The sequence below is a fragment of the Nasonia vitripennis genome, chromosome 2, assembly GCF_009193385.2.
Source record: "Nasonia vitripennis strain AsymCx chromosome 2, Nvit_psr_1.1, whole genome shotgun sequence".
NCBI classification, from domain to species: Eukaryota; Metazoa; Arthropoda; class Insecta; order Hymenoptera; family Pteromalidae; genus Nasonia; species Nasonia vitripennis.
This window is the reverse complement of record NC_045758.1, coordinates 21,049,600-21,072,891: the sequence shown is the minus strand read 5'-3', so window position 1 is coordinate 21,072,891 and position 23,292 is coordinate 21,049,600. Positions and strand designations below refer to the sequence as shown.

General features: G+C 44.2%; 1 protein-coding gene across 1 annotated transcript in view; it reads left to right on the top strand.

Annotated features, from left to right (window-relative positions):
- LOC100116128 overlaps positions 1 to 23,292 on the top strand; it is a 71,411-nt gene that overhangs the window by 37,443 nt on the left and 10,676 nt on the right. The window contains 51 exon segments of the mRNA XM_032597509.1: positions 16 to 321; positions 404 to 718; positions 798 to 1,121; positions 1,206 to 1,505; positions 1,578 to 1,904; positions 1,986 to 2,291; positions 2,365 to 2,667; positions 2,743 to 3,066; positions 3,163 to 3,477; positions 3,565 to 3,882; positions 3,980 to 4,309; positions 4,393 to 4,695; positions 4,839 to 5,144; positions 5,232 to 5,549; positions 5,636 to 5,962; positions 6,034 to 6,348; positions 6,424 to 6,759; positions 6,842 to 7,150; positions 7,273 to 7,572; positions 7,656 to 7,973; positions 8,067 to 8,390; positions 8,472 to 8,786; positions 8,862 to 9,176; positions 9,266 to 9,568; positions 9,652 to 9,957; positions 10,186 to 10,506; positions 10,786 to 11,115; positions 11,806 to 12,111; positions 12,214 to 12,543; positions 12,623 to 13,355; positions 13,357 to 13,667; positions 13,750 to 14,070; positions 14,140 to 14,451; positions 14,534 to 14,857; positions 14,940 to 15,236; positions 15,326 to 15,637; positions 15,710 to 16,024; positions 16,129 to 17,097; positions 17,180 to 17,482; positions 17,562 to 17,873; positions 17,956 to 18,675; positions 18,754 to 19,062; positions 19,135 to 19,458; positions 19,741 to 20,040; positions 20,116 to 20,421; positions 20,503 to 20,820; positions 20,906 to 21,235; positions 21,337 to 21,645; positions 21,746 to 22,063; positions 22,277 to 22,576; positions 22,900 to 23,208. Coding sequence (XP_032453400.1) covers positions 16 to 321; positions 404 to 718; positions 798 to 1,121; positions 1,206 to 1,505; positions 1,578 to 1,904; positions 1,986 to 2,291; positions 2,365 to 2,667; positions 2,743 to 3,066; positions 3,163 to 3,477; positions 3,565 to 3,882; positions 3,980 to 4,309; positions 4,393 to 4,695; positions 4,839 to 5,144; positions 5,232 to 5,549; positions 5,636 to 5,962; positions 6,034 to 6,348; positions 6,424 to 6,759; positions 6,842 to 7,150; positions 7,273 to 7,572; positions 7,656 to 7,973; positions 8,067 to 8,390; positions 8,472 to 8,786; positions 8,862 to 9,176; positions 9,266 to 9,568; positions 9,652 to 9,957; positions 10,186 to 10,506; positions 10,786 to 11,115; positions 11,806 to 12,111; positions 12,214 to 12,543; positions 12,623 to 13,355; positions 13,357 to 13,667; positions 13,750 to 14,070; positions 14,140 to 14,451; positions 14,534 to 14,857; positions 14,940 to 15,236; positions 15,326 to 15,637; positions 15,710 to 16,024; positions 16,129 to 17,097; positions 17,180 to 17,482; positions 17,562 to 17,873; positions 17,956 to 18,675; positions 18,754 to 19,062; positions 19,135 to 19,458; positions 19,741 to 20,040; positions 20,116 to 20,421; positions 20,503 to 20,820; positions 20,906 to 21,235; positions 21,337 to 21,645; positions 21,746 to 22,063; positions 22,277 to 22,576; positions 22,900 to 23,208 — 17,502 coding nt within the window.

Genomic DNA, 23,292 nt, shown 5'->3' with positions numbered 1-23,292 from the left:
TATACTTCAAATTAGATCCGATTATTACCGAGCCATGTTCACCATCTCCTTGTGGACCAAACAGCTTATGTCGGCCGATAAACAGTCAACCCGTTTGTTCATGCGTTCCGGGCTACATAGGAAGTCCACCAACTTGTAGACCAGAATGTATTCGTAGCTCAGATTGTAACAGAAATGAAGCTTGTACAAACCAGAAATGTATGGATCCGTGTCCAGGAACATGTGGCATCGGATCACAATGTCAAGTTATTAACCACAGCCCTATTTGTAGTTGCCCTCAAGGCTTTACAGGCGATCCATTCATAAGATGCTTGCCTATGCGTAAGAGAACCTTACTATATTTCATATAAATGTACTAAAATTTTCCCCAACGAATTGACTAAATAATGATATGCTCTTACAGAACCCGAAGATACTCCGGTCACTAATCCTTGTCAACCATCTCCTTGTGGGTTGAACTCTATATGTCAAGTAGTGAATGATCAGGCTTCTTGCACTTGCATGGCTGATTTCATCGGCCAACCTCCAAATTGTCGAGCTGAATGTATCAGCAACAATGACTGTGCTTTCAATTTGGCTTGTAGAAATCGTAAATGTATCGATCCTTGTCCTGGATCCTGCGGTGCAAACGCAGAGTGTTACGTAGTGAGCCATGCTCCCATGTGTTCGTGCTTACAATCTTACACAGGAGATCCGTTCACGCAATGTTACCCACAACGTAAGAGATGTTCTTTTCTTAACATTCAACGTAACTGACAAATTCAAACACTTATTTATTTTCAAACAATTTCTTGTAGCGATAGTTTCTGTTCAAATTTCTACACCTTGTACGCCATCGCCTTGCGGTGCGAATGCAGTTTGCAAGGAACAAAACGGAGCCGGATCGTGTACTTGCTTGACAGATTACATCGGTAATCCATACGAGGGTTGTCGTCCTGAATGCTCAAGTAGTTCAGACTGTCCAGCAAATCTTGCATGTATTAGAAATAAGTGCAAAGACCCTTGTCCTGGAACTTGCGGACAGAACGCCGTTTGTCAAGTAGTTAATCATCTGCCATCTTGTACTTGCCTTCCTAGATATACCGGAGATCCTTTTAGTTACTGCCGTGAAGAAATACAAGGTACATTGACATTAGATGAAATGAAAATTGGCAGTTTGAATCGTGTACTTAATATTGTACCAATTTTTTTTCTAGCTGACGTAGTCCCTAAAGATCCTTGTAGTTCGAGTCCATGCGGACCCAACAGCGATTGCCGAGTTAACAATGGGCAGGCTGTATGCTCTTGCAAGCCCCAATACATTGGAACTCCACCAGGTTGTAGACCTGAATGTACAATCAACTTAGAATGTCCAAGCGATAAAGCTTGCGTTAACCAAAAATGTACCAATCCGTGTAATAATGTTTGCGGTAGAAACGCTAATTGTAGGGTTGTGAATCACAGTCCGATATGCACTTGCTCCAACGGCTTCTCTGGAGACCCATTCACATCTTGTTTCCCTAATGGTTAGTAAAATGAGAAGCAAACATTTTTTCAGTTTCATCAGAACAAAACTGAAACGTAGAACTTTATTTCAGAAATACAAAATATACCACCTTCAATCATTCAACCATGCGTGCCTTCACCTTGTGGTCCTAATTCTGAATGTCGCGAAGTTGGAGGTACTGCAGTTTGTACTTGTCAACAAAATTATATCGGCGTTGCACCCAACTGTCGCCCAGAATGTACAGTGAATACGGATTGTCCTAGCAACTTAGCTTGCATACGCAATAGGTGTGCTGATCCATGTCCGGGATCTTGTGGATTCGAGGCTATTTGTAATGTATTTAACCATATTCCTGTGTGTACTTGCCGAGAAGGATATACTGGTGATCCATTCAGTTCTTGCCAACCAAAGCCTATTCGTAAGAAATCTTTCGACTGCAAATTTAATTCACTTGCTAACATCAACAACAAAAAATATATATTGTCGATTGTTTTTTTAGAATCTGATCCGATTGTAACCGATTTATGCAACCCATCACCATGCGGGCCCAATGCAAACTGTCGCGATGGAATTTGTACATGTCAAAGTGAGTTCACTGGAGATCCGTACATTGGCTGTAGACCAGAATGTGTCGGAAACGAAGAATGCGCTTATAACCAAGCATGCGTTCGCAATAAGTGCGTTGACCCATGCATAGGTACCTGTGGACAGAATGCTCAATGTTTAACGACTAATCATATACCCATTTGCTCTTGTCCACCGGGTACAAGCGGAAACGCTTTTGTCGCGTGCAATCCATATGAAGGTATATTATTACTGAAAAAAATTCACTAACTTCTCAATAAGTTGGAAAATAACGAAAAATTTTACCCCTTTAGTAACAGTGACAAATCCATGCTCACCATCGCCTTGTGGACAAAATAGCCATTGCAGAGAAATTAATGGAATAGCAATATGTAAATGTATAGAAGGATTTATAGGTAGCCCACCAAGTTGTCGGCCAGAATGCGTAGGCAGCTCAGAATGTCCTCAGAATCTAGCCTGTATCAATCAAAAATGCAAAGATCCTTGTCCGGGTACGTGCGGATTAAACACTCAGTGCTTAGTTAAAAATCACAATCCTATTTGTACATGCAGACCTGGATTCGTTGGCAATCCCTTTGTCTCGTGTTCACCGCAAAGTAAGCATTGTTATACGCAAAAAACGCAGTGTAATGTTTTATTTCGAATTCATACTTATACCTAATTTTTTATAGTGGACACACCTACGCCACCTGAACCAGTTAATCCTTGTTACCCATCGCCATGCGGACCTAATTCCCAATGCGAAGTTGTGAACCAATTGTCATCTTGCTCATGTTTACCTGGATTCCAAGGAAACCCGCCTAACTGTCGCCCAGAATGTATCAATAATAATGAATGCTCTAATCAACTTGCTTGCATCCAGCAAAAGTGTAAAAATCCATGCACCGATTCTTGCGGTGCAAATGCTGACTGTAATGTCGCGAATCACGTCGCAATATGTTTGTGCAGAGCAGGATTCACTGGAGATCCATTCACTCAATGTTCTCCCGTTCCAAGTAAGAAAGCTTACCCTTGACAAAACTTGAAAAATTGTTTATTCTTGCTATTTTCTTATCTTTATTCAAATTGCAATTTTTGTTTTCGTATTTTAGTAGTGGAAGTTAATAAACCATGTTCCCCAACACCTTGTGGTGCTAATGCCGTATGTAAAGAACAAGGAAATGCTGGTTCATGTAGTTGTCTACCCGATTATACTGGAAATCCTTATGAAGGATGTCGACCCGAATGTATCATGAATTCCGATTGTCCGGCTAACTTAGTTTGCACGCAAAATAAGTGCAGAGACCCTTGTCCTGGAAGCTGCGGTCAAAATGCGTTATGCCAAGTCGTAAATCACTCTCCTCTGTGCACATGTATTCCAGGATATACAGGAAATCCTTTCAGCCATTGCATAATCCAACAAACTCGTAAGACTGCATTTTAATTTCCCTTTACTTATGACGCCTACTGTTACATTTTTTATTTAATCGCTAAAATATTTATAATTTTTAAAGAACTGGATGAACCTGTCAATGTTAATCCATGTAATCCATCTCCCTGTGGGCCTAACAGCGAATGTCGTGTGAACAATGGCATAGCTATTTGTTCTTGTCGTTCAACATTTGTTGGTTCTCCACCGAATTGTCGACCGGAATGTGTTGTTAACACAGAATGTCCCACAAACCGAGCTTGCATAAATCAAAAATGCGCAGATCCTTGTCCTAATTCGTGTGGCTTGAATGCCAATTGTAAAGTCATCAATCACAGTCCAATTTGTTTCTGCAACAACGGATATACAGGAGATCCTTTCACACAATGTTTCTATGATATCGGTATGTATACGCGTGATCGTTAAGACTCGCTGATCTCAAGGATTAATTTGTTATCTACAAACGGCTTTTTTAAAAAACGAAATTCAACATTTTTTAGTACCAGCAATTCCAACACAACCAACTAAAGATCCTTGCGTTCCTTCACCTTGTGGTGCCAATTCTGTATGCCAGAAAATTGGAGAAACAGCTGCATGCAGTTGTGCTTCTAACTATATTGGCAGTCCACCTAATTGCAGACCAGAATGTACAGTAAACACGGATTGTGCAAGCAACAAAGCTTGTATGCAAGAAAAATGTCAAGATCCTTGTTTGGGATCGTGCGGCTTCGATGCCGTTTGTTCAGTATTCAATCATGTGCCTGTATGTACATGCCGTGATGGCTATACAGGAAATCCTTTCGATCAATGTCGTTCCCAACCTATCTACAGTAAGAGATCAAATTTAAATATTTGTGACATTCATCAGTGTGAGAGAAACAGATTTATTCAAACGTTTTTTTTAATCCTATAGACGAACCCGCTGAAGTAGACTTGTGTAGTTCTAATCCATGTGGATCGAATGCCCAATGCAACAACGGAATATGCACTTGCAATCCCGAGTTTTACGGTGATCCGTACATGGGCTGCAGACCAGAATGCGTACTCAACACGGATTGTCCTCGTGACAAAACTTGTGTTCGTAACAAATGCAAAAATCCTTGCCCAGAACCATGTGCATTTAATGCACAATGCAGTGTTGTGAATCACGTTCCGATATGCAGTTGTCCAACAGGTTTCGAAGGAAATGCATTTATTCAGTGCAATGCGATACGAGGTATTACTTCGCTTCACATAAATTTGTAATAGTCTAAAAAGTTTGAAAAAATAACTAATATTCAGAAACTAACCATTTATTATTCTTACTTACTAAAAGTACTGAATTATCTACATTATATAAAAAAATCCGATTTATTGTAGACCCCACACCAGTTTCTCCATGTGCTCAATCGCCTTGTGGACCAAACAGTCTCTGCAGACCTATTAACGGTCAAGCTGTTTGTACATGTGTGCAAGGCTATATCGGCAGCCCTCCATTATGTCGACCAGAATGTATAAGCAGTTCAGACTGTCCGCTAAATCAAGCTTGCATCAACCAAAAATGCAAAGACCCATGTGTCGGCGCTTGTGGCATTGAAGCTATTTGCAAAATAGTTAATCACAATCCAATATGTCATTGCGCTTCCAAATTCACTGGAGATCCATTTGTTCGATGCGTTCCTATACGTAAGAAATATTTATTTTGGCCTCTTATGACCTCGCCTATTCATCCATTTTGCATTGTAATGCAACACACTCAATGTTTTTCCACAGCGGATACGCCCCCAGTTCCAATAAACCCGTGCCAACCATCGCCTTGCGGTCCAAATGCCCAGTGCCAAGTAAACAACGATTCGCCGTCATGTAGTTGCTTGCCTGATTTTACTGGATCTCCGCCAAATTGTAGACCAGAGTGTATTAGTAATAGTGAATGTCCGAATAATCAGGCTTGTATTAGGAATAAATGTACAGATCCATGCCCCGGTTCATGTGGTACAAATGCAGAATGCCGAACTGTTAGTCATGTTCCTATGTGCTTCTGTCCTAGTCAATACACCGGGGATCCTTTCACTCAATGTATACTCAGACCACGTAAGTTTACTGACTAGGCGTTATTTCAAATTAACTCGTAAGTTGTAAAGACAATTAAAATCAAATATTTATTGAACGTTTCACAGTTGATGTACCAGTCGAAACTTCTAATCCCTGTGTACCTTCACCTTGCGGATCAAACGCAATATGTAAAGAGCAAAACGGAGCAGGTTCTTGCACTTGTATTACGGATTACACTGGCAATCCTTACGAGGGTTGTCGTCCAGAATGCGTAACAAGCTCAGACTGTTCGTTGAATCTTGCTTGCACGAATTTCAAATGTAAAGATCCATGTCCTGGAACCTGCGGTTTGAACGCGCAGTGTCAAGTTATCAATCATTTAGCTACTTGCTCTTGTTACCCTGGCTACAGCGGTGATCCGTACAGATTATGCCAAATTTCAAAACCAAATGGTAGGATTTATTAATATTTTTTTTCGACTTTGTTGAAAGCTCATCGGTACAAGCATTTGTTTTTCTTCTAGACGTTGAACCTGACAAGACAAACCCCTGTTCTACATCGTATTGCGGGCCTAATAGTCAATGCAGAGTTGTAAATAGTATTGCAGTGTGTTCATGTCTGCCTGAATATATAGGCAGTCCACCAGCTTGCAGACCTGAATGCGTTAGTAGTTCGGAATGTCCATCAGACAAGGCATGCGTTAATCAGAAATGTGTTAATCCGTGCCCAGCTGCTTGTGGTAGAAACTCTAATTGCAGAGTCATCAATCATTCTCCGCACTGTACGTGCGTTCAAGGATTTACTGGTGATCCATTTACGACCTGTTTCCCGATAACTCGTAAGTTCATACTGACTAGCGGTATACGTAAATCCTCAGTCTTAGAGCTACAATCAAAACTCTGTAATTTTTCAGCTGCACCATCGTTTGACGAGCCCACTCCGCCAAGAGATCCGTGCTTCCCATCGCCGTGCGGTCCAAACGCAGATTGCCGAAACATCAATGGCGTACCGTCATGTGCTTGCCAACAGAACTATTTCGGTTCCCCACCAAACTGCAAGCCAGAATGTACTATTAATTCCGAATGTTCCAGTAACTTAGCTTGCATTAGACAAAAATGTCAGGATCCTTGCATTGGATCTTGCGGCGTATTAGCCACATGCAATGTAATCAATCACATTCCGACTTGTTTGTGTCCTGACGGTTATACTGGAGATCCATTCAGAATATGCAACATCCAACCTGAAAAACGTAAGAGATTCGTTGCTCGGTTTCCAACCAAATAGTCGTTCTTTGATTGTATAAAAACACATTTTTTTTCTTCAAATTATAGCTCCAGTAGTATCTGAAGACCCCTGCTCTCAAGTACAATGCGGTTCCAATGCGCAATGCAGTAATGGTCAATGTTCATGCTTACCAGAATATCAGGGTGATCCTTACACAGGCTGTCGTCCAGAATGTGTTATGAACAATGACTGTGATTTCAATAAAGCATGTATACGACAAAAATGTATCGACCCATGTCGAAATACATGCGGCCAGAATGCTATTTGTAACGTGTACAATCACATCCCGATATGCAGTTGCCCGTCCGGTATGACTGGCAGCGCATTTTCCATTTGCTCTCCGATTATTGAAACTGGTACGTTGATAAGTTTTTGAAATTTGAAACCGTAAACTTAAATGGCTTAAAGTTTCAAATATTATTAATGTAAACATTGATGATCAATGATTAGAATATTAATAAGTTTTATCCCTCCGTAGTGCAAACTGACCCATGCAATCCATCTCCATGTGGTCCGAACAGCCAATGTAGATCGGTTAACGGACAAGCCGTTTGTTCTTGTGTTATTGGATATCTCGGAACACCTCCATCATGTAGACCAGAATGTACCGTCAGTTCTGATTGTCCACAAAATCAAGCATGTAATAATCAAAAGTGCGTCGATCCTTGTCCGGGTGTATGTGGCATTCGTGCAACATGCAAAGTCGTCAGCCATAACCCGATTTGTAGTTGCCAGCAAGGAATGACAGGAGATCCATTCATTGCATGCACTCCAATTCGTAAGCTTTGTTTTTAATTCAAGTTTTTATTTACAAACTTAAATCGCAACCATTTTTTTAATATAAAACCTTTTACTTTCAAGTGTCGTCACCTCCAGAACCAGTTAATCCTTGTATACCCTCACCTTGTGGACCGAATTCACAATGTCAAGTAACTAACGATTCGCCATCTTGCTCTTGCTTGCCTGAATTTTTGGGTTCGCCGCCGAATTGCAGGCCTGAGTGTACGAGCAATTCGGAGTGTCCAAATAACCTAGCTTGCATCAATAGAAAATGTCAAGACCCGTGTCCGAATTCTTGTGCTCCAAATGCTCAGTGCCGTGTTGTCAGTCACACGCCCACTTGCGTATGTCCTCCTGGATATTCTGGAGATCCGTTCACATACTGTTCTCTTAGCATAGGTAAGACTTTTGTCATCGAAATACACTGAAATCTCCAAACGAAGCTTTCTTAAACTCAGATTTCAACGATTCATTTTTGTCACGTTTGTGTAGCTTCAGATCCAACACCTGTTAATCCATGCGTTCCATCGCCTTGCGGAGCAAACGCCGAATGCAAAGTACAGCAAAATGCTGGATCTTGCACATGCTTGACCGACTACGTTGGTAATCCTTACGAAGGATGTCGACCGGAATGTACTCGAAACTCGGATTGTCCATCAAATCAAGCGTGCATCGGACAAAAATGTAAAGACCCATGTCCTGGAACTTGCGGTCAAAACGCAGAATGCTACGTGCAAAACCATTCTCCTGTTTGTGTATGCTTCGACCGATACACTGGAGATCCGTTTAAATTTTGTCAACCCATTCCACCACCACGTAAGAAAAATGCTTCGACTAACCCAAAAACTATAAAAACTAAACCACTTTTTTCTAATGAAAAATTTCACATTTCAACAGAGAGTGACGTATCAGTGCTTAGTCCGTGTAGGCTTACTCAGTGTGGACCTTATTCCCAGTGTAGAGAAGTCAATGGTCAAGCTGTATGTTCATGTTTGCCAGAATATACTGGAATACCACCAACATGTAAACCTGAATGCACAACCAATTCAGAGTGCCCTTCGAACCGGGTCTGCATAAACCAAAAATGCGTCGATCCATGCACAAATAGGTGCGGCGAACAAACGGTTTGCAGAGTAGTGAATCATAGTCCAATTTGCACCTGCAAACAGGGACTCACCGGTGATCCGTTTTCACGCTGCTACTTCTTAGACCGTAAGGATCATAATCTGTCTTCTAAACGCTATTATATTTCCTTTCAGTCCAACTTATCCATACGTTCTTTTCTAGAAACTCCACCGCCACAATCGAACCCATGTATTCCATCTCCATGTGGTCCAAACTCGCTGTGTCAAAACAACAATGGGTTACCCTCTTGCTCATGCGCAACAAATTATTTCGGAACTCCACCGAACTGTCGGCCAGAATGTACGATCAATTCAGATTGCGCAAGCAACAAAGCTTGCATTAACGAACGCTGCATTGATCCTTGTCCTGGTTCGTGCGGTTTGAATGCTATCTGTAACGTTTTTAACCATGTACCGACATGCAACTGTTTGGAGGGTTACACAGGAGATCCGTTCACTAGTTGCCAATACAAACCACGTAAGCTTAGAACTCTAGTGAATAAAAGATAACAATCAAATCTTTTTTTTACTAACATTCATAATGCATAATTGATTGATTATATTTAGCACCGCAACAACCGATTCAGGATGAAGAGGTCTGCAGTTGCGGGCCCAATGCAGACTGCGTAAACCGAGTATGTAGATGCAGACCTGAGTACTTCGGAGATCCGAATATCGGTTGTAGACCAGAGTGTGTACTCAACACCGACTGTCCCAGCAATAGGGCGTGTATCCGAAACAAATGTCAGGATCCATGCCCTAATACTTGCGGACAAGGTGCTGATTGCTACGTTGCACAGCATTTCGCTATGTGCAACTGCCCAGCAGGCACTAGCGGCAATGCTTTCATTTCGTGTCAACCGATATCAGGTACTATATCCCAAAAAATACTTCTACTGGAATTCCTCGACAAAGACTGACACCTACTCACTAATTTATTATTCTGAACACAGTGCTACCCGATCGAGCACCATGTACTCCTTCTCCTTGCGGCCCGAACAGCATTTGTCGGGAGGTAAATGGCAATGCTGTTTGCACCTGTTCTCCGAATTTCCTTGGAAGTCCACCAGCCTGCAGACCAGAATGTACTCAGAGTTCTGACTGTCCGAGAAATCGTGCTTGCGTAAATCAGAAATGCGTAGACCCTTGTCCTGGAACTTGCGGAGTTCAGGCGGTCTGCCAAGTGATTAACCACAATCCCATTTGCTCGTGTCCGCCCAAGTACACGGGAAATCCCTTCGTCAGATGCATTCCACATCGTAAGACGAAAAGCATTTAAATTATAACCACACAGAGATGGAAACTGAATCGAACATTTGCAATTTTGAATAAGAGAAAAGCCTTTTGCAATGGCGAGCGTAAAATGCGGCTTTATGTTCACCATTTCGAAATCCACGATTTCTTATTCATAATTCGCAAGAATTCAAGTATCCATCTCTTACGATCTTTCAAGCGAAAAGGTATTAATCGAACAATTTTACACGCAGAACCAATCGTCGACGAGTCACCAGTAAATCCATGTCAACCCTCCCCCTGCGGCCCCTACGCGATCTGCCAAGTCGCCAATGAACAGTCCTCGTGCTCTTGCGAGCCTGGCTACATTGGTTCGCCACCTAGCTGTAGACCCGAATGCATTAGCAATTCCGAGTGTCCCACTCAGCAGGCTTGCATCAACAAAAAATGCAAAGACCCTTGCGTGGGCTCGTGCGGAGCCAACGCACTATGCAGTGTGGTTAGCCACACGGCGATTTGCACCTGCGCCAACTCCTACAGCGGCGACCCGTTCACGCAATGTTTCCCAGTTACATGTAAGACCGTCGTTTTAAGATTTACGAGCAGGATGAAACTGCGCTATTATCTGCTCATCTTTTAGCTTTTGACAGTAAGGAGAAGATCGCATTCTTTCTGTTGATCGAACCGCCTGTGCAAGTCTTTTTTTATTTGAAATGTAGAGTAGATCGACGATGACGAGGCTAAAGACAAGGTTTGCACAGTCGATCCCGAGACGAGTTGGAATGGAGATATCTCTGCTTACTCCATGTCAATGATATTCTGTGCCTAATGTCTGTTGCTTTAAAATGTTTTAGCCGATATCCCGATCGATCAATCGGTTAGGCCATGTAACCCCTCGCCCTGTGGCGCCAATGCCGAATGTAAAGAGCAGAACGGCGTTGGATCCTGCACCTGTTTACCCGACTACTTTGGAAACCCGTACGAAAGCTGTAGGCCAGAATGTCTCCATAATTCTGACTGCCCATCCAACTTAAGCTGCGTACAGAAAAAGTGTAGAAACCCTTGTCCCGGTGCTTGTGGTCAAAACGCTGAGTGCACAGCGGTTAACCATTTGCCCTCTTGCTCTTGTCGCACAGGATACACTGGAGATCCATTCAGTTACTGCACGATTAACATGCAGCCCCGTAAGTCTACACATGAAAATATTGTTACGCTGCCCTGCTTCTTCCCCCTCCGACTTATCGTTTGCTGAGAATTTTGCACGTAGTTTGCAAAAGCCTTAGTTCACCTGAGTATCTCGTTATTGCCCTGCTTCGATCAACAAGTCCATATTTTACAACCAGAGAGCACAGAAAAGCTTGAATAACCTTCGCACACCTTTAGCCTTTTTGACCCATTCAGCTTATCATTTTGACTTAGTTGCGCTTTTATACTGTTTTTATCGTAAAATGAATTTATTATTCCCTACAAATTAAACATATGAAACTTGAAGAGTAATAAAATCATTTTACACACATTGCTGACAGTTTTTCCCAAATTGTCTCTTCAAAATTGTTTCAAAATTATGCAAGCTCCAGCAATGCTACTACTACTATTTCGACTAAAAACATCATTACCTACAGCAGTAATTAAACACGCACGTTTGACCCCTAAACCATTATTAACTCTGGTTAATAATCTGAAAAACCTCGTAACAAGCTCAGCCGATATTGCAACTTAACCAGCGCCATCTCCAATACTGCATGAGTTTGAAGTAACGAATTAATCTCCATATATCCCAGCTCATTTTGCCTCACTAATCCTGTTTGCAAATCACATGTGAAATTTTTTATCAATTTTTTTGAATATAAAACAAATAAATGTTTATTCCCCAGCCTTCAAAGAGAACGTTTGCTCTCCATCACCCTGCGGACCGAACAGTCAGTGTAGGGAGGTGAACGGCCAGGCCGTGTGCTCTTGCCTACCCTCCTACATTGGCAGCCCACCTGGATGTAGACCCGAGTGTATTGCCAGTACGGAGTGCCCGTCGAATCTAGCCTGCGAAAACCAAAAATGTGTGGACCCATGCCCGAACCCTTGCGGACTCGGCACCAATTGCAATGTCGTTAACCACAGCCCGATTTGCACTTGTATGCCGGGTTACACAGGCAACCCGTTCACTCGGTGTACACCCGTGCCACGTAAGCAGCCTAATCTAATCTCTAATCTACAGCTCTCATTGTCTTCCGTAAGTTTAGGTGCGATGAACAGTGCGCTCACAATCGCCGCTCCTCCATTTCTAGCTCCTCAAGAATACCCGCCGACTCCACCCGACCCATGTGTACCGTCACCCTGTGGAAGCTATGCCCAGTGTCGAAACGTCAACGGAGTACCTGCCTGCAGCTGCGTCGACAACTACGTCGGCCAGCCGCCCAATTGCCGACCCGAATGCTCCATTAACTCGGAATGTCCCGCCGACAAAGCTTGCATAAATCACAAATGCGTTGACCCGTGTCCTGGCTCTTGCGGAGCCCTCGCTATCTGTTCCATAGTCAATCACGTTCCGGTTTGCGCCTGTCCCCAAGGCTACACCGGGGATCCGTTCACTCAGTGCAACCTGCAACCACCTATAAGTAAGCACTGCCCTGCACTCCTTTTTTGTCAACTTTTTTTCCAGGAAAATTCAAGACCTAACCACATTGACCATTTCAGCATTCGACCCGAACGTAGACCAGCTCGACAGGTGCAACCCGTCGCCCTGCGGCGCGAACGCCGTGTGTAACGAGGGAGTCTGCACGTGTTTGCCGGAATTCAAGGGAGACCCTTACGCGGCCTGCCGACCCGAGTGCGTTCTGAACAACGATTGCCCGCGCGACCGCGCCTGCTTGCAGCGCAAGTGCCAAGACCCGTGTCCCGGAGCTTGCGCCCCGAACGCCCAGTGCACGGTCATCAACCACGTGCCCATGTGCAGCTGTCCCCAGGGAATGGCCGGCAACGCGTTCAGCCAATGCTCGCCCGTACAAGCTCCACCTGAAACGAACCCTTGCAGTCCGTCGCCCTGTGGTCCGAACAGCGAGTGTCGCGCGATCAATGGCCAGGCTGTCTGCACCTGTATCAGGGGATACCTGGGCAGTCCCCCGACCTGTAGACCCGAGTGCGTCGTTAGCACCGATTGCCTCCAGAATCGAGCTTGCAGCAATCAGAAGTGTATCGATCCCTGTCTTGGAAGCTGCGGAGTCGGGGCTGTCTGCGAAGTCGTCAATCACAATCCCATCTGCAGTTGCCCTGCGAGGTTTAGCGGCAATCCGTTTGTCTATTGCAGCCCGTTGTGTAAGCGTTTATTTGTAATTTTTTTTATCCGTCAAACCAAAATACCTCTCTCCTTCTTAATCAACTCTTTTTCATTGTAAATATCAAATTTTTCTCCCATTAGTGCCCGACGAGCCAGCGGTTCCCAAAAACCCTTGCCAACCATCACCTTGTGGCCCGAACGCACAGTGCAATGTCGTGAACGACTCTCCCTCGTGTTCTTGCTTACCCGAGTTTATCGGTTCTCCGCCAAACTGTAGACCTGAATGTATAAGTAACGGAGAGTGTCCCAGCCAGTTAGCCTGCATCAATCAGAGATGCAGAGATCCTTGCATAGGCTCCTGCGGTAGCAATACCGAGTGCTACGTCGTCAGTCACACCCCCATGTGCACTTGCAAGCAGCCTTACAGCGGGGATCCGTTCACACAGTGCAACCTACTGATAAATCGTAAGTAGATGAACAAATGCGAGTTCAACAAACGCGTCTGAATTTTTCACGATCGAATCCTTAAATTTCATATAATTTTTAGCACCAGCACCAGAAAATACGTCTCCATGCGAGCCTAATCCCTGCGGACCAAACGCAGTGTGCCGAGTACAGAATGGAGCAGGCTCTTGCACTTGTAATCCCGATTACTTTGGCAACCCTTACGAGGGCTGCCGACCCGAGTGTATAACAAACTCTGACTGCTCCTCGAACTTGGCTTGTATCAATCAGAAATGCAAAGACCCGTGTCCTGGAACTTGCGGCAGAAACGCCGAATGCCAGGTCATCAATCACAATCCGATTTGCTCTTGCCACCCGGACTACACTGGCGATCCATTCAGATACTGCAGTATCGCGCCTAAAGGTAATTTATTTTATATTACACGTGGAGAAACGTCTGCCGAACAGTTGCTAATCCAACTTACTTTCTCAGATCCAGTGGTCGCGATTAATCCTTGTAGTCAGTCGCCTTGTGGCCCCAATAGCCAATGTCGCGTTGTCAACGATCAGGCCGTTTGCACGTGTCTACCTGAGTACGTGGGCACACCACCCAACTGTAGACCCGAGTGCGTTGTTAGCTCGGAATGCCCCTTGAACAAGGCCTGCTTCAACAGAAAATGCACGGACCCTTGTCCAGGAACATGTGGATTCAATACCAGATGCGAAACCATCAACCACAGTCCCATTTGCTCTTGTCAAACTGGCTACACGGGAGATCCGTTCACGTCATGCTACGAACTACCTAGTAAGTATCTTTGTCATTTTGTTTCTGCACGAATCTAAATTTGTTTGCATGCGTCGTAATACGTTATATTCTTCAATTGTAGAACAAGATCAACCGATAGCAAACCCATGCTTGCCATCGCCGTGTGGACCAAACGCAGAGTGCCGAGTTGTCAATGATCAGGCATCTTGCGCTTGCTCGGCTACTTTCATAGGTTCGCCACCCAATTGCAGACCGGAATGTTCGATAAACCCTGACTGTCCAAGCAACCAAGCTTGTCTTCAGAACAAGTGCCGCGACCCTTGCCCTGGATCTTGCGGACTCAATGCACAGTGCAACGTGCTCAATCACATTCCAGTGTGCAACTGCCCAGAGGGCTATACTGGGGATCCGTTCTCCCGTTGCGATTTAAAACCAGCTGATGAAAGTAAGATATTAAAAACAAAAATATTTGATTCATACTAAATTACTCAATCGAATAAAATACTCTAACGACGTTTGTTTTTTAGCTCCAATAACGAAACCCAACGATCCATGCTTGAACTGCGGATCGAACAGCATGTGCATTAAAAATGCCTGCGTCTGTATGCCTGATTATCACGGCGACCCGTACATCGGTTGCCGACCCGAGTGCGTTATGAACTCTGATTGTCAACGAGACCAGGCTTGTATCAAACAGAAATGTAGAGACCCGTGCACCAACGTTTGCGGCCAGAACGCATTGTGCACAGTTGTGAATCATATACCAACGTGCAGCTGTATCTCAGGAATGGTTGGCAACGCGTTCGTCGCGTGCAACCCACAAGGTAATATATAATTTTAGAACACTCGGGATTGCAAACCAAAGTAAATGAAAGAGAATTTCATTTATTCATAACGACACATTGAATTTCAGATACCCCGCTTGACAACCCAATACCATGCAATCCATCACCATGCGGTTCTAACAGCCAATGCCGCAACGTCAACAATCAAGCAGTCTGTTCTTGTGTTCCTGGATTCTTGGGTACTCCACCAAACTGCAGACCTGAGTGTATCGTGAGCTCAGATTGTCCTCTCAATCAAGCTTGCAGCAATCAGAAATGTATAAACCCCTGTCGAGGTACTTGTGGAATAAACGCTCGGTGTCAAGTTGTGAATCACAGTCCGATTTGTAGCTGCATGGAAGATTTGACGGGCGATCCGTTCACTCTTTGCCGACCAATACGTACGTTTCACAAACCATCGACTTTACATAAAATCCGTTGATTTGTTATTTAATAACATATTGTATTTGCAGCTGCTCAACCAAAACCATCTGAAAATCCTTGTATTCCTTCACCTTGTGGTCCCAACTCTCAGTGCCAAGTAACGAACAATGCACCATCGTGCACGTGTTTGCCTGAGTTTAAGGGATCTCCGCCAAACTGTCGACCGGAATGCAGTAACAACAACGACTGTCCAAATCAATTAGCTTGTATAAATCAGAAATGCCGAGACCCATGCCCGGGATCATGTGGTTCTTTAGCCGAATGTCGCGTTGTGAGCCACACGCCAACTTGCACTTGTCCCTCAGGCTATACTGGAGATCCTTTCTCCTACTGTGTTTTGAATGGTAAGTACACTCTTCCGAAACAGACGCATTCCAAGTCATAGTTTTATAGCAAAGCGCTTCAATTGCCACTGATCGGTGTGTTTAAAAACTAATCTTTATTGCAGTGGCATCAACTGAACAAGAGCCGGTAACGCCATGTGTACCATCCCCATGTGGATCTAATGCCGAATGTCGTGAACAGAACGGAGCTGGAGCTTGCACATGTCTGCAAGATTATATCGGCAATCCTTACGAGGGTTGCAGACCAGAGTGCGTGATTAACTCTGATTGTCCATCCGACAGAGCATGCATACGCTCTAAATGCCAGAACCCATGCCCTGGTACTTGTGGACAGAATGCAATGTGCCACGTGATTAATCATCTACCAACGTGTACTTGTCAAGCGAGCTTCACCGGCGATCCATTCCGTTATTGCGCTCCAGAAATGCAACGTGATCCAGAACCAGTCCAACCGTGCAATCCATCTCCATGTGGTCCAAACAGCCAATGTCGCGAGTCGAACGGACAAGCCGTATGCACATGTTCACCTACGTTCGTCGGTTCTCCGCCGTTCTGTAGGCCCGAATGTACAGTCAGTTCAGAATGCCCAACAAACATGGCATGCATCAACAACAAATGCGCTGACCCTTGCCCGAATTCTTGCGGCATTGCTGCGAAATGCAACGTTATAAATCACAGTCCGATCTGCAGCTGCAATAATGGCTTCACTGGTGATCCATTCACGAGATGTTACGAAATTCCTCCAACTCCAGTGTCGCCACCAGGTCCAGTCGATCCCTGCGTACCTTCGCCATGTGGCCCGTTCGCCATTTGCCGAAACGTTGGTGGTGTACCTGCTTGCAGTTGTTCGAACGACTACATTGGCTCACCACCTAACTGCAGACCGGAATGTACAATCAATCCGGAATGCGTCAGTAATCTGGCTTGCATAAGACAAAAATGTAAAGACCCTTGTCCTGGATCATGCGGTGTTGGAGCTAGATGTACTGTGATCAATCACATACCAGTGTGCACATGTCCTGAAGGATACACTGGTGATCCGTTCACAAGTTGTTCTCCACAACCACAACAAAGTAAGTTTAACTTTGCTATTAAATTTTACGTAATAAGATAAATGTCTGCATTCAAATACTAAACGATGAATATTACTTGCAGTTGAACCAATTCCAACTGATCGTTGCAATCCTTCACCATGTGGATCAAATGCAAACTGCAGAGACGGCATTTGCACTTGCTTACCCGAATATCTGGGAGATCCATACATTGGTTGTCGCCCTGAGTGCGTGCAAAGTTCTGATTGTTCATTCGATAAAGCTTGTATAAGAAGGAAATGCCAAGACCCATGCCCTGGCGTCTGCGCATACAACGCCGAGTGCACCGTTATCAAACATACACCCATGTGTAGTTGTCGAGCGGGCACTACTGGAAATGCATTCTTAACATGCAGTGCATTAAGCAGTACGTATTTTTGAAGTGTAATTTATATTTACCTCGAATTGACAAAGCTTGATTTATTGTAAAATATGAAAATTTTTAGTTCCAGAAACGACACCTCAGAGACCATGCGTACCATCGCCATGTGGTCCAAATAGCAGATGCCAAGAAATAAACGGACAAGCCGTTTGCTCTTGTGCGGCTGGTTTCATAGGCAGTCCACCGACTTGCCGACCAGAATGTTTAGTTAGTTCGGAATGTCCTCTGAATCAAGCTTGTGTTAGTCAGAAATGTAGAGACCCATGTCCTGGTTCTTGCGGTATTTCAGCCCAATGCCAAGTCATCAATCACAACCCTATCTGTAGTTGCCCGTCAACTCTGACTGGCGATCCATTTGTTCGGTGCTTACCGATGCGTAAGTATAATTTTACAAATATCAATGGAACGTTATTAATTAATATAAATAGCAATTCGACTTACGTTGCAAATACTTGCAGCAATGGACGTACCAGAATCATCGAAAAACCCGTGTGTACCATCACCTTGCGGTCCAAATGCACAATGTCAAGTAACAAATGGCGGCAGCAGTTCATGCTCCTGCAATCCAGGATTCTTAGGCTCACCTCCGAACTGCAAACCCGAATGTGTAAACAACGACGAATGTAGCCTGTCATTGAGTTGTATCAATCAGAAATGCACAGATCCTTGCCCGGGCTCTTGCGGAACAAACGCAGAGTGCCGAGTAGTAAATCACATACCGTCATGCACTTGCCTGGAAGGCTACAACGGCGATCCTTTCGTCGAATGTAATCAGAAACAACGTAAGTTTGATAATAATACAAATTATCACAAAGGGAGCCTAAGCGTGCATGAAATAACCTTTAATTTAAAATTTACAGTGGCTTCACTACAACCATGTGTACCATCGCCATGTGGAACAAACGCTGTTTGCAAAGAGTTTAACGGAGCAGGTTCTTGCTCTTGCTTATCCGACTACGTTGGCAATCCTTACGAAGGATGTCGCCCAGAGTGTATATCGGATTCGGACTGCGCATCCGATTTGGCATGTATCAGATCTAAGTGCCAAAATCCTTGCCCTGGCAGGTGCGGATCAAACGCAGTTTGCCAAGTTGTCAATCACTCGCCTCTTTGCACATGTATACCAGGTTTTACTGGAAATCCATACGCGCAATGCAATTTCGATAGACAAGATGAGCGTAAGTATCAATGTAGAGCCTCAAACTTCTATTTGTGTTATTTTTACCAGACTAATAAATATGATAAAAATATTGTAGCTCCAACACCAGTGAACCCATGTAATCCATCGCCTTGCGGTTCGAACAGCATATGCCGTGAAAATAACGGACAAGCTATATGCACATGTCAACCAGAATTTATCGGAAGTGCACCAAATTGCAGACCCGAGTGTTTGTTGAGTTCAGAATGCAGTGCCGCATTGGCTTGTATCAATCAGAAATGTAAAGATCCGTGCGTAGGTGCATGTGGAAACAGCGCGCAGTGCAAGGTTATCAATCACAGTCCGATCTGCGTCTGCCCAAGTGGTATGACTGGAGATCCATTCCGTCAATGCTATCAAGCACCGGGTGAGATTTTTGAAAAACAGAAACGATTTGAGGTTTTACGTAAAATAAAACTAATAATTTTTTATCCTGTAGTTGAATCAGAACCAAGCAAAGATCCTTGCAATCCATCGCCATGTGGACCAAACGCACTGTGCAGAGCTGTTAACGATAGTCCAGTATGCACTTGCATCAACAACTACATTGGCATACCACCTAATTGTAGACCAGAATGCTCGATCCATCCTGACTGTACAAGCGACAAAGCTTGCATAAGAGAAAAGTGCAGAGATCCGTGCCCAGGCTCGTGTGGCTTGAATGCACGCTGCTCTGTTGTCAACCATACACCTGTTTGTGTTTGCGCAGAAGGTTACACGGGTGATCCATTTACCAACTGTAGTCCCAAACCTCTTCCGGAGCGTAAGTTTTTCATCCCAAATATTTTGAAGTCTAGTCAGTTTTTCTATTAATTTTTTTAATTCATTTTTTTAATGATATTCATATGTTGCGATAGATATCGATAAATTTATTGTGATGAAATTACTTATATTTTTAGCTTGTGAGGTAAAAATATGAATGTAGTATTAACCCTATAAAAAATGAAGTATATTATATTTAATAAAAAAGGACAATTTATTGGTATAGATTTATATTATATTTAAATGATGATCAAATTTTAAACAAACATATTTATATTTCTAGCTGTTATTCCTAAAGACAACTGTACACCAAATCCTTGCGGAGCGAACGCTCAATGTAATGACGGAAGATGCTCATGCTTGCCAGAATTCTTCGGAGACCCGTACTCGGGTTGCAGACCAGAGTGTGTACAAAATTCCGACTGCACTCGCGACAAGGCCTGCATACGTAACAAGTGCGCGAACCCATGCGTGGGCGCGTGTGCTTCGAATGCAGAGTGCGTTGTCGTGAATCATCTGCCTATGTGCAGCTGTCCTTCTGGCATGACAGGAAATGCATTCGCTCAATGTATACCCATGCGAGGTACGCTTTACTTTCATGATCATTCGACAGTAGATTTACTGGATGAAATTCACCCTAAACAAAAACTTATTTCAGATGAAACACCTACGGACGTATGCAATCCATCGCCTTGCGGACCGAACAGCGTGTGCCGCCAGAACAACAATCAAGCCGTGTGCTCATGTATACCTGGCTACTCGGGTACTCCTCCTTCCTGCAGGCCAGAGTGCGTCGTAAACTCTGACTGTCCGAAGAACCGAGCTTGCCTCAACTTCAAGTGCTCGGACCCGTGTCCAGGTTCATGTGGCCTTGCGGCTCGATGCAACGTAGTCAATCATTCGCCCATTTGTAGTTGCCCACCCCAGAACACCGGTGATCCATTCATAAGATGCATACCCATACGTAAGAATAAAGAACAACATTCTCGTGTAAAAATTGTTTATTCTGACCTTGCAATTGTAAAACTGACGATTTTAATTTTAGCACCAACACCTCCCCCGCAAGACAAACCCTGCGAGCCATCGCCTTGCGGTCCTAGATCACAATGTCGGGTAGTGAATAACGTGCCCTCGTGCTCTTGTCTGCCAGAGTTCGTCGGCTCGCCCCCGAACTGCAGGCCCGAGTGCGCCAGCAACAGTGAATGTCCTAGTCAATTAGCTTGTATTAATTATAAGTGTAAAGATCCCTGCCCTGGCTCTTGTGGCGTGAATGCGGAATGTAGAGTGATTAGTCACACTCCTAGTTGTAGCTGTGCCAATGGTTACACCGGCGATCCCTTCACTCAGTGTACTCAGGAAATAAGTAAGCATCGAATTTTGGCGAATGAACGACCAATCTTTCAGGAAACAATCGATACTAATGTATATGGTTTTTTTTAATATTCTAGTACCAACTCCGAAACCAAATGATGAACAAGTCTGCCTCCCATCCACTTGCGGACCCAATGCGGTATGTCGCGAGTCTTACGGCGTAGCCACTTGCACTTGCTTCCCAGATTATTACGGAAATCCCTACGAAGGTTGCCGTCCCGAATGTACGGTCGACTCGGATTGTTCGTTGAACTTAGCTTGTAACAGACTGAAATGCCGCGATCCTTGTCCTGGTAGTTGCGGTACAAACGCAATCTGTCAAGTCGTTAACCATCTGCCAATATGCAGTTGTATGCCTGGCTATAGCGGAGATCCATTCCGTTACTGTAGCTTTGTTCCTGCAATACGTAAGCATCGATTCTATTATAATTTTTTTATTTTCCCGCCTTAAATTGCCAGCTGATTATTCAGAAATTTGTTTACTTAAAATGTAATACTTTTATCACAGAAACACCTGAATCGAACCCATGTATACCTTCGCCATGCGGTCCCAACAGTCAATGTCGCAGTGTCAATGGAAAAGCAAGTTGCGTATGTTTACCACCCAACGTAGAAGGCCCGAACGGTTGCAGGCCTGAGTGTGTTGTGAGCTCGGAATGTTCTGCCAACCGAGCTTGCATAAACCAAAAATGCGTTGACCCTTGCCCTGGAGTTTGCGGTCAAAATGCTCGTTGCGAAGCCATCAATCACAGTCCGATCTGTAGTTGTCCACCTGGTCAAACTGGTGATCCATTTGTGCGATGTTTCAGTGCACCTAGTAAGTTTTCCTACCTGCGAAATGTTGTTTTTTTTGTTTTTTTATTGCTTGAATTTTTTGTATAACTAATTCCATTTTACAACTAAAAATCCACTTCTAGCTCCACCGGAAACTGTAAACCCATGTGTACCATCTCCATGTGGTCCGTTCTCGATATGTCAAGACGCTGGCGGATATCCTTCCTGCTCTTGCTCCCAAGATTACATAGGGTCACCACCCAATTGCCGACCAGAGTGTCGAATCAATTCAGAGTGTAATAGCAACCAAGCCTGTATCCGAGAGAAATGTAGGGATCCTTGTCCGGGATCTTGTGGCTTTAATGCCAACTGTCAGGTCGTCAATCACAACCCTGTTTGCTCCTGCATAGAGGGTTACACTGGCGATCCCTTCACGAACTGTTATCCTAAACCACCAATATGTAAGTCCCTCAAACGCACTTTAACTCAACGAAATTCTGTAGTTACGTTTGTTAACTTTTTTTTCTTTATCGATTTAAAAGAAGAGTAAGTGCAAAGTAGCAAATTTTAATCAAAAAAATCTAGTTACTTGTTAAGAATTAGACTAACCAATTATTCCTGTGATGATTTATGCAAGCTTGAAAAACAACCAAAACCTATGACTGATTTTATAGCTGACCCAGTCCCAGTGGACAAATGCAATCCATCGCCATGCGGTCCCAACGCCCTTTGCAATAACGGAATCTGCACATGCATACCCGAATACTCTGGTGACGCATACCAAGGTTGCCGACCCGAGTGTGTCCAGAATTCGGACTGTGTTCGAAGCAAAGCCTGTATTAACTATAAGTGCGTTGATCCCTGCCCTGGAATCTGTGGTCAAAACGCAGAATGCACTGTTGTAAACCACATTCCCACGTGCAGTTGCTTAGACAATTACGAGGGCGATCCGTTCACCCTTTGTAATGTGAAGAGTAAGTTTTTTTTTATTACTTTAAGCCTTTTTCATAATTTTAGTACCCTGTAACTCAATGCATTCTGGTATGCTATATGAGAAAATTTACACTAACATCTCGTATTCATTACCTCTACAACGTCGTCAGTTCGAGTGAAAATGTTTTACAACTAACCACAAGTCCAAGTAGCAGAAGTAGTAAGATCCACGCCTAGTCAGACCTTTCAAAGTTTTACGCTCTCCAGTCCTTGTTCAAATGTCCCTTGTAGTATTTAAAACATCCACCAAATCCTCGAACCAAAGAGTAAAAAAATTCTAAAAAACCATTGCTCCCTATCTCAGAACAAGCGGACAATCCCAAGCCGTGCTCTCCATCGCCCTGTGGCCCGAACAGTGTGTGCCGCGAGTTCGGCTCGCAGGCCTCCTGTTCCTGCGCCCAGGGCTACTTCGGCGTACCACCCAGCTGTAGGCCCGAGTGCTCGACGAGCTCCGACTGCGAACAGACGCGCGCCTGCGTGAACCAGCGCTGCCAGAACCCTTGCGCCAACTCGTGCGCTCCTAATGCCCTGTGCACGGTGCGCAACCACAATCCCATCTGCAGTTGCCCGCCCCAGTACACCGGCGACCCGTTCACCAACTGCATACCCATGAGTAAGTAATCGAATTTCGAGAATCATTGGATCCGGCGATTTTGGTGCGAACAGCGCTTCGGCTCCTGGAATATTTCGGACAATT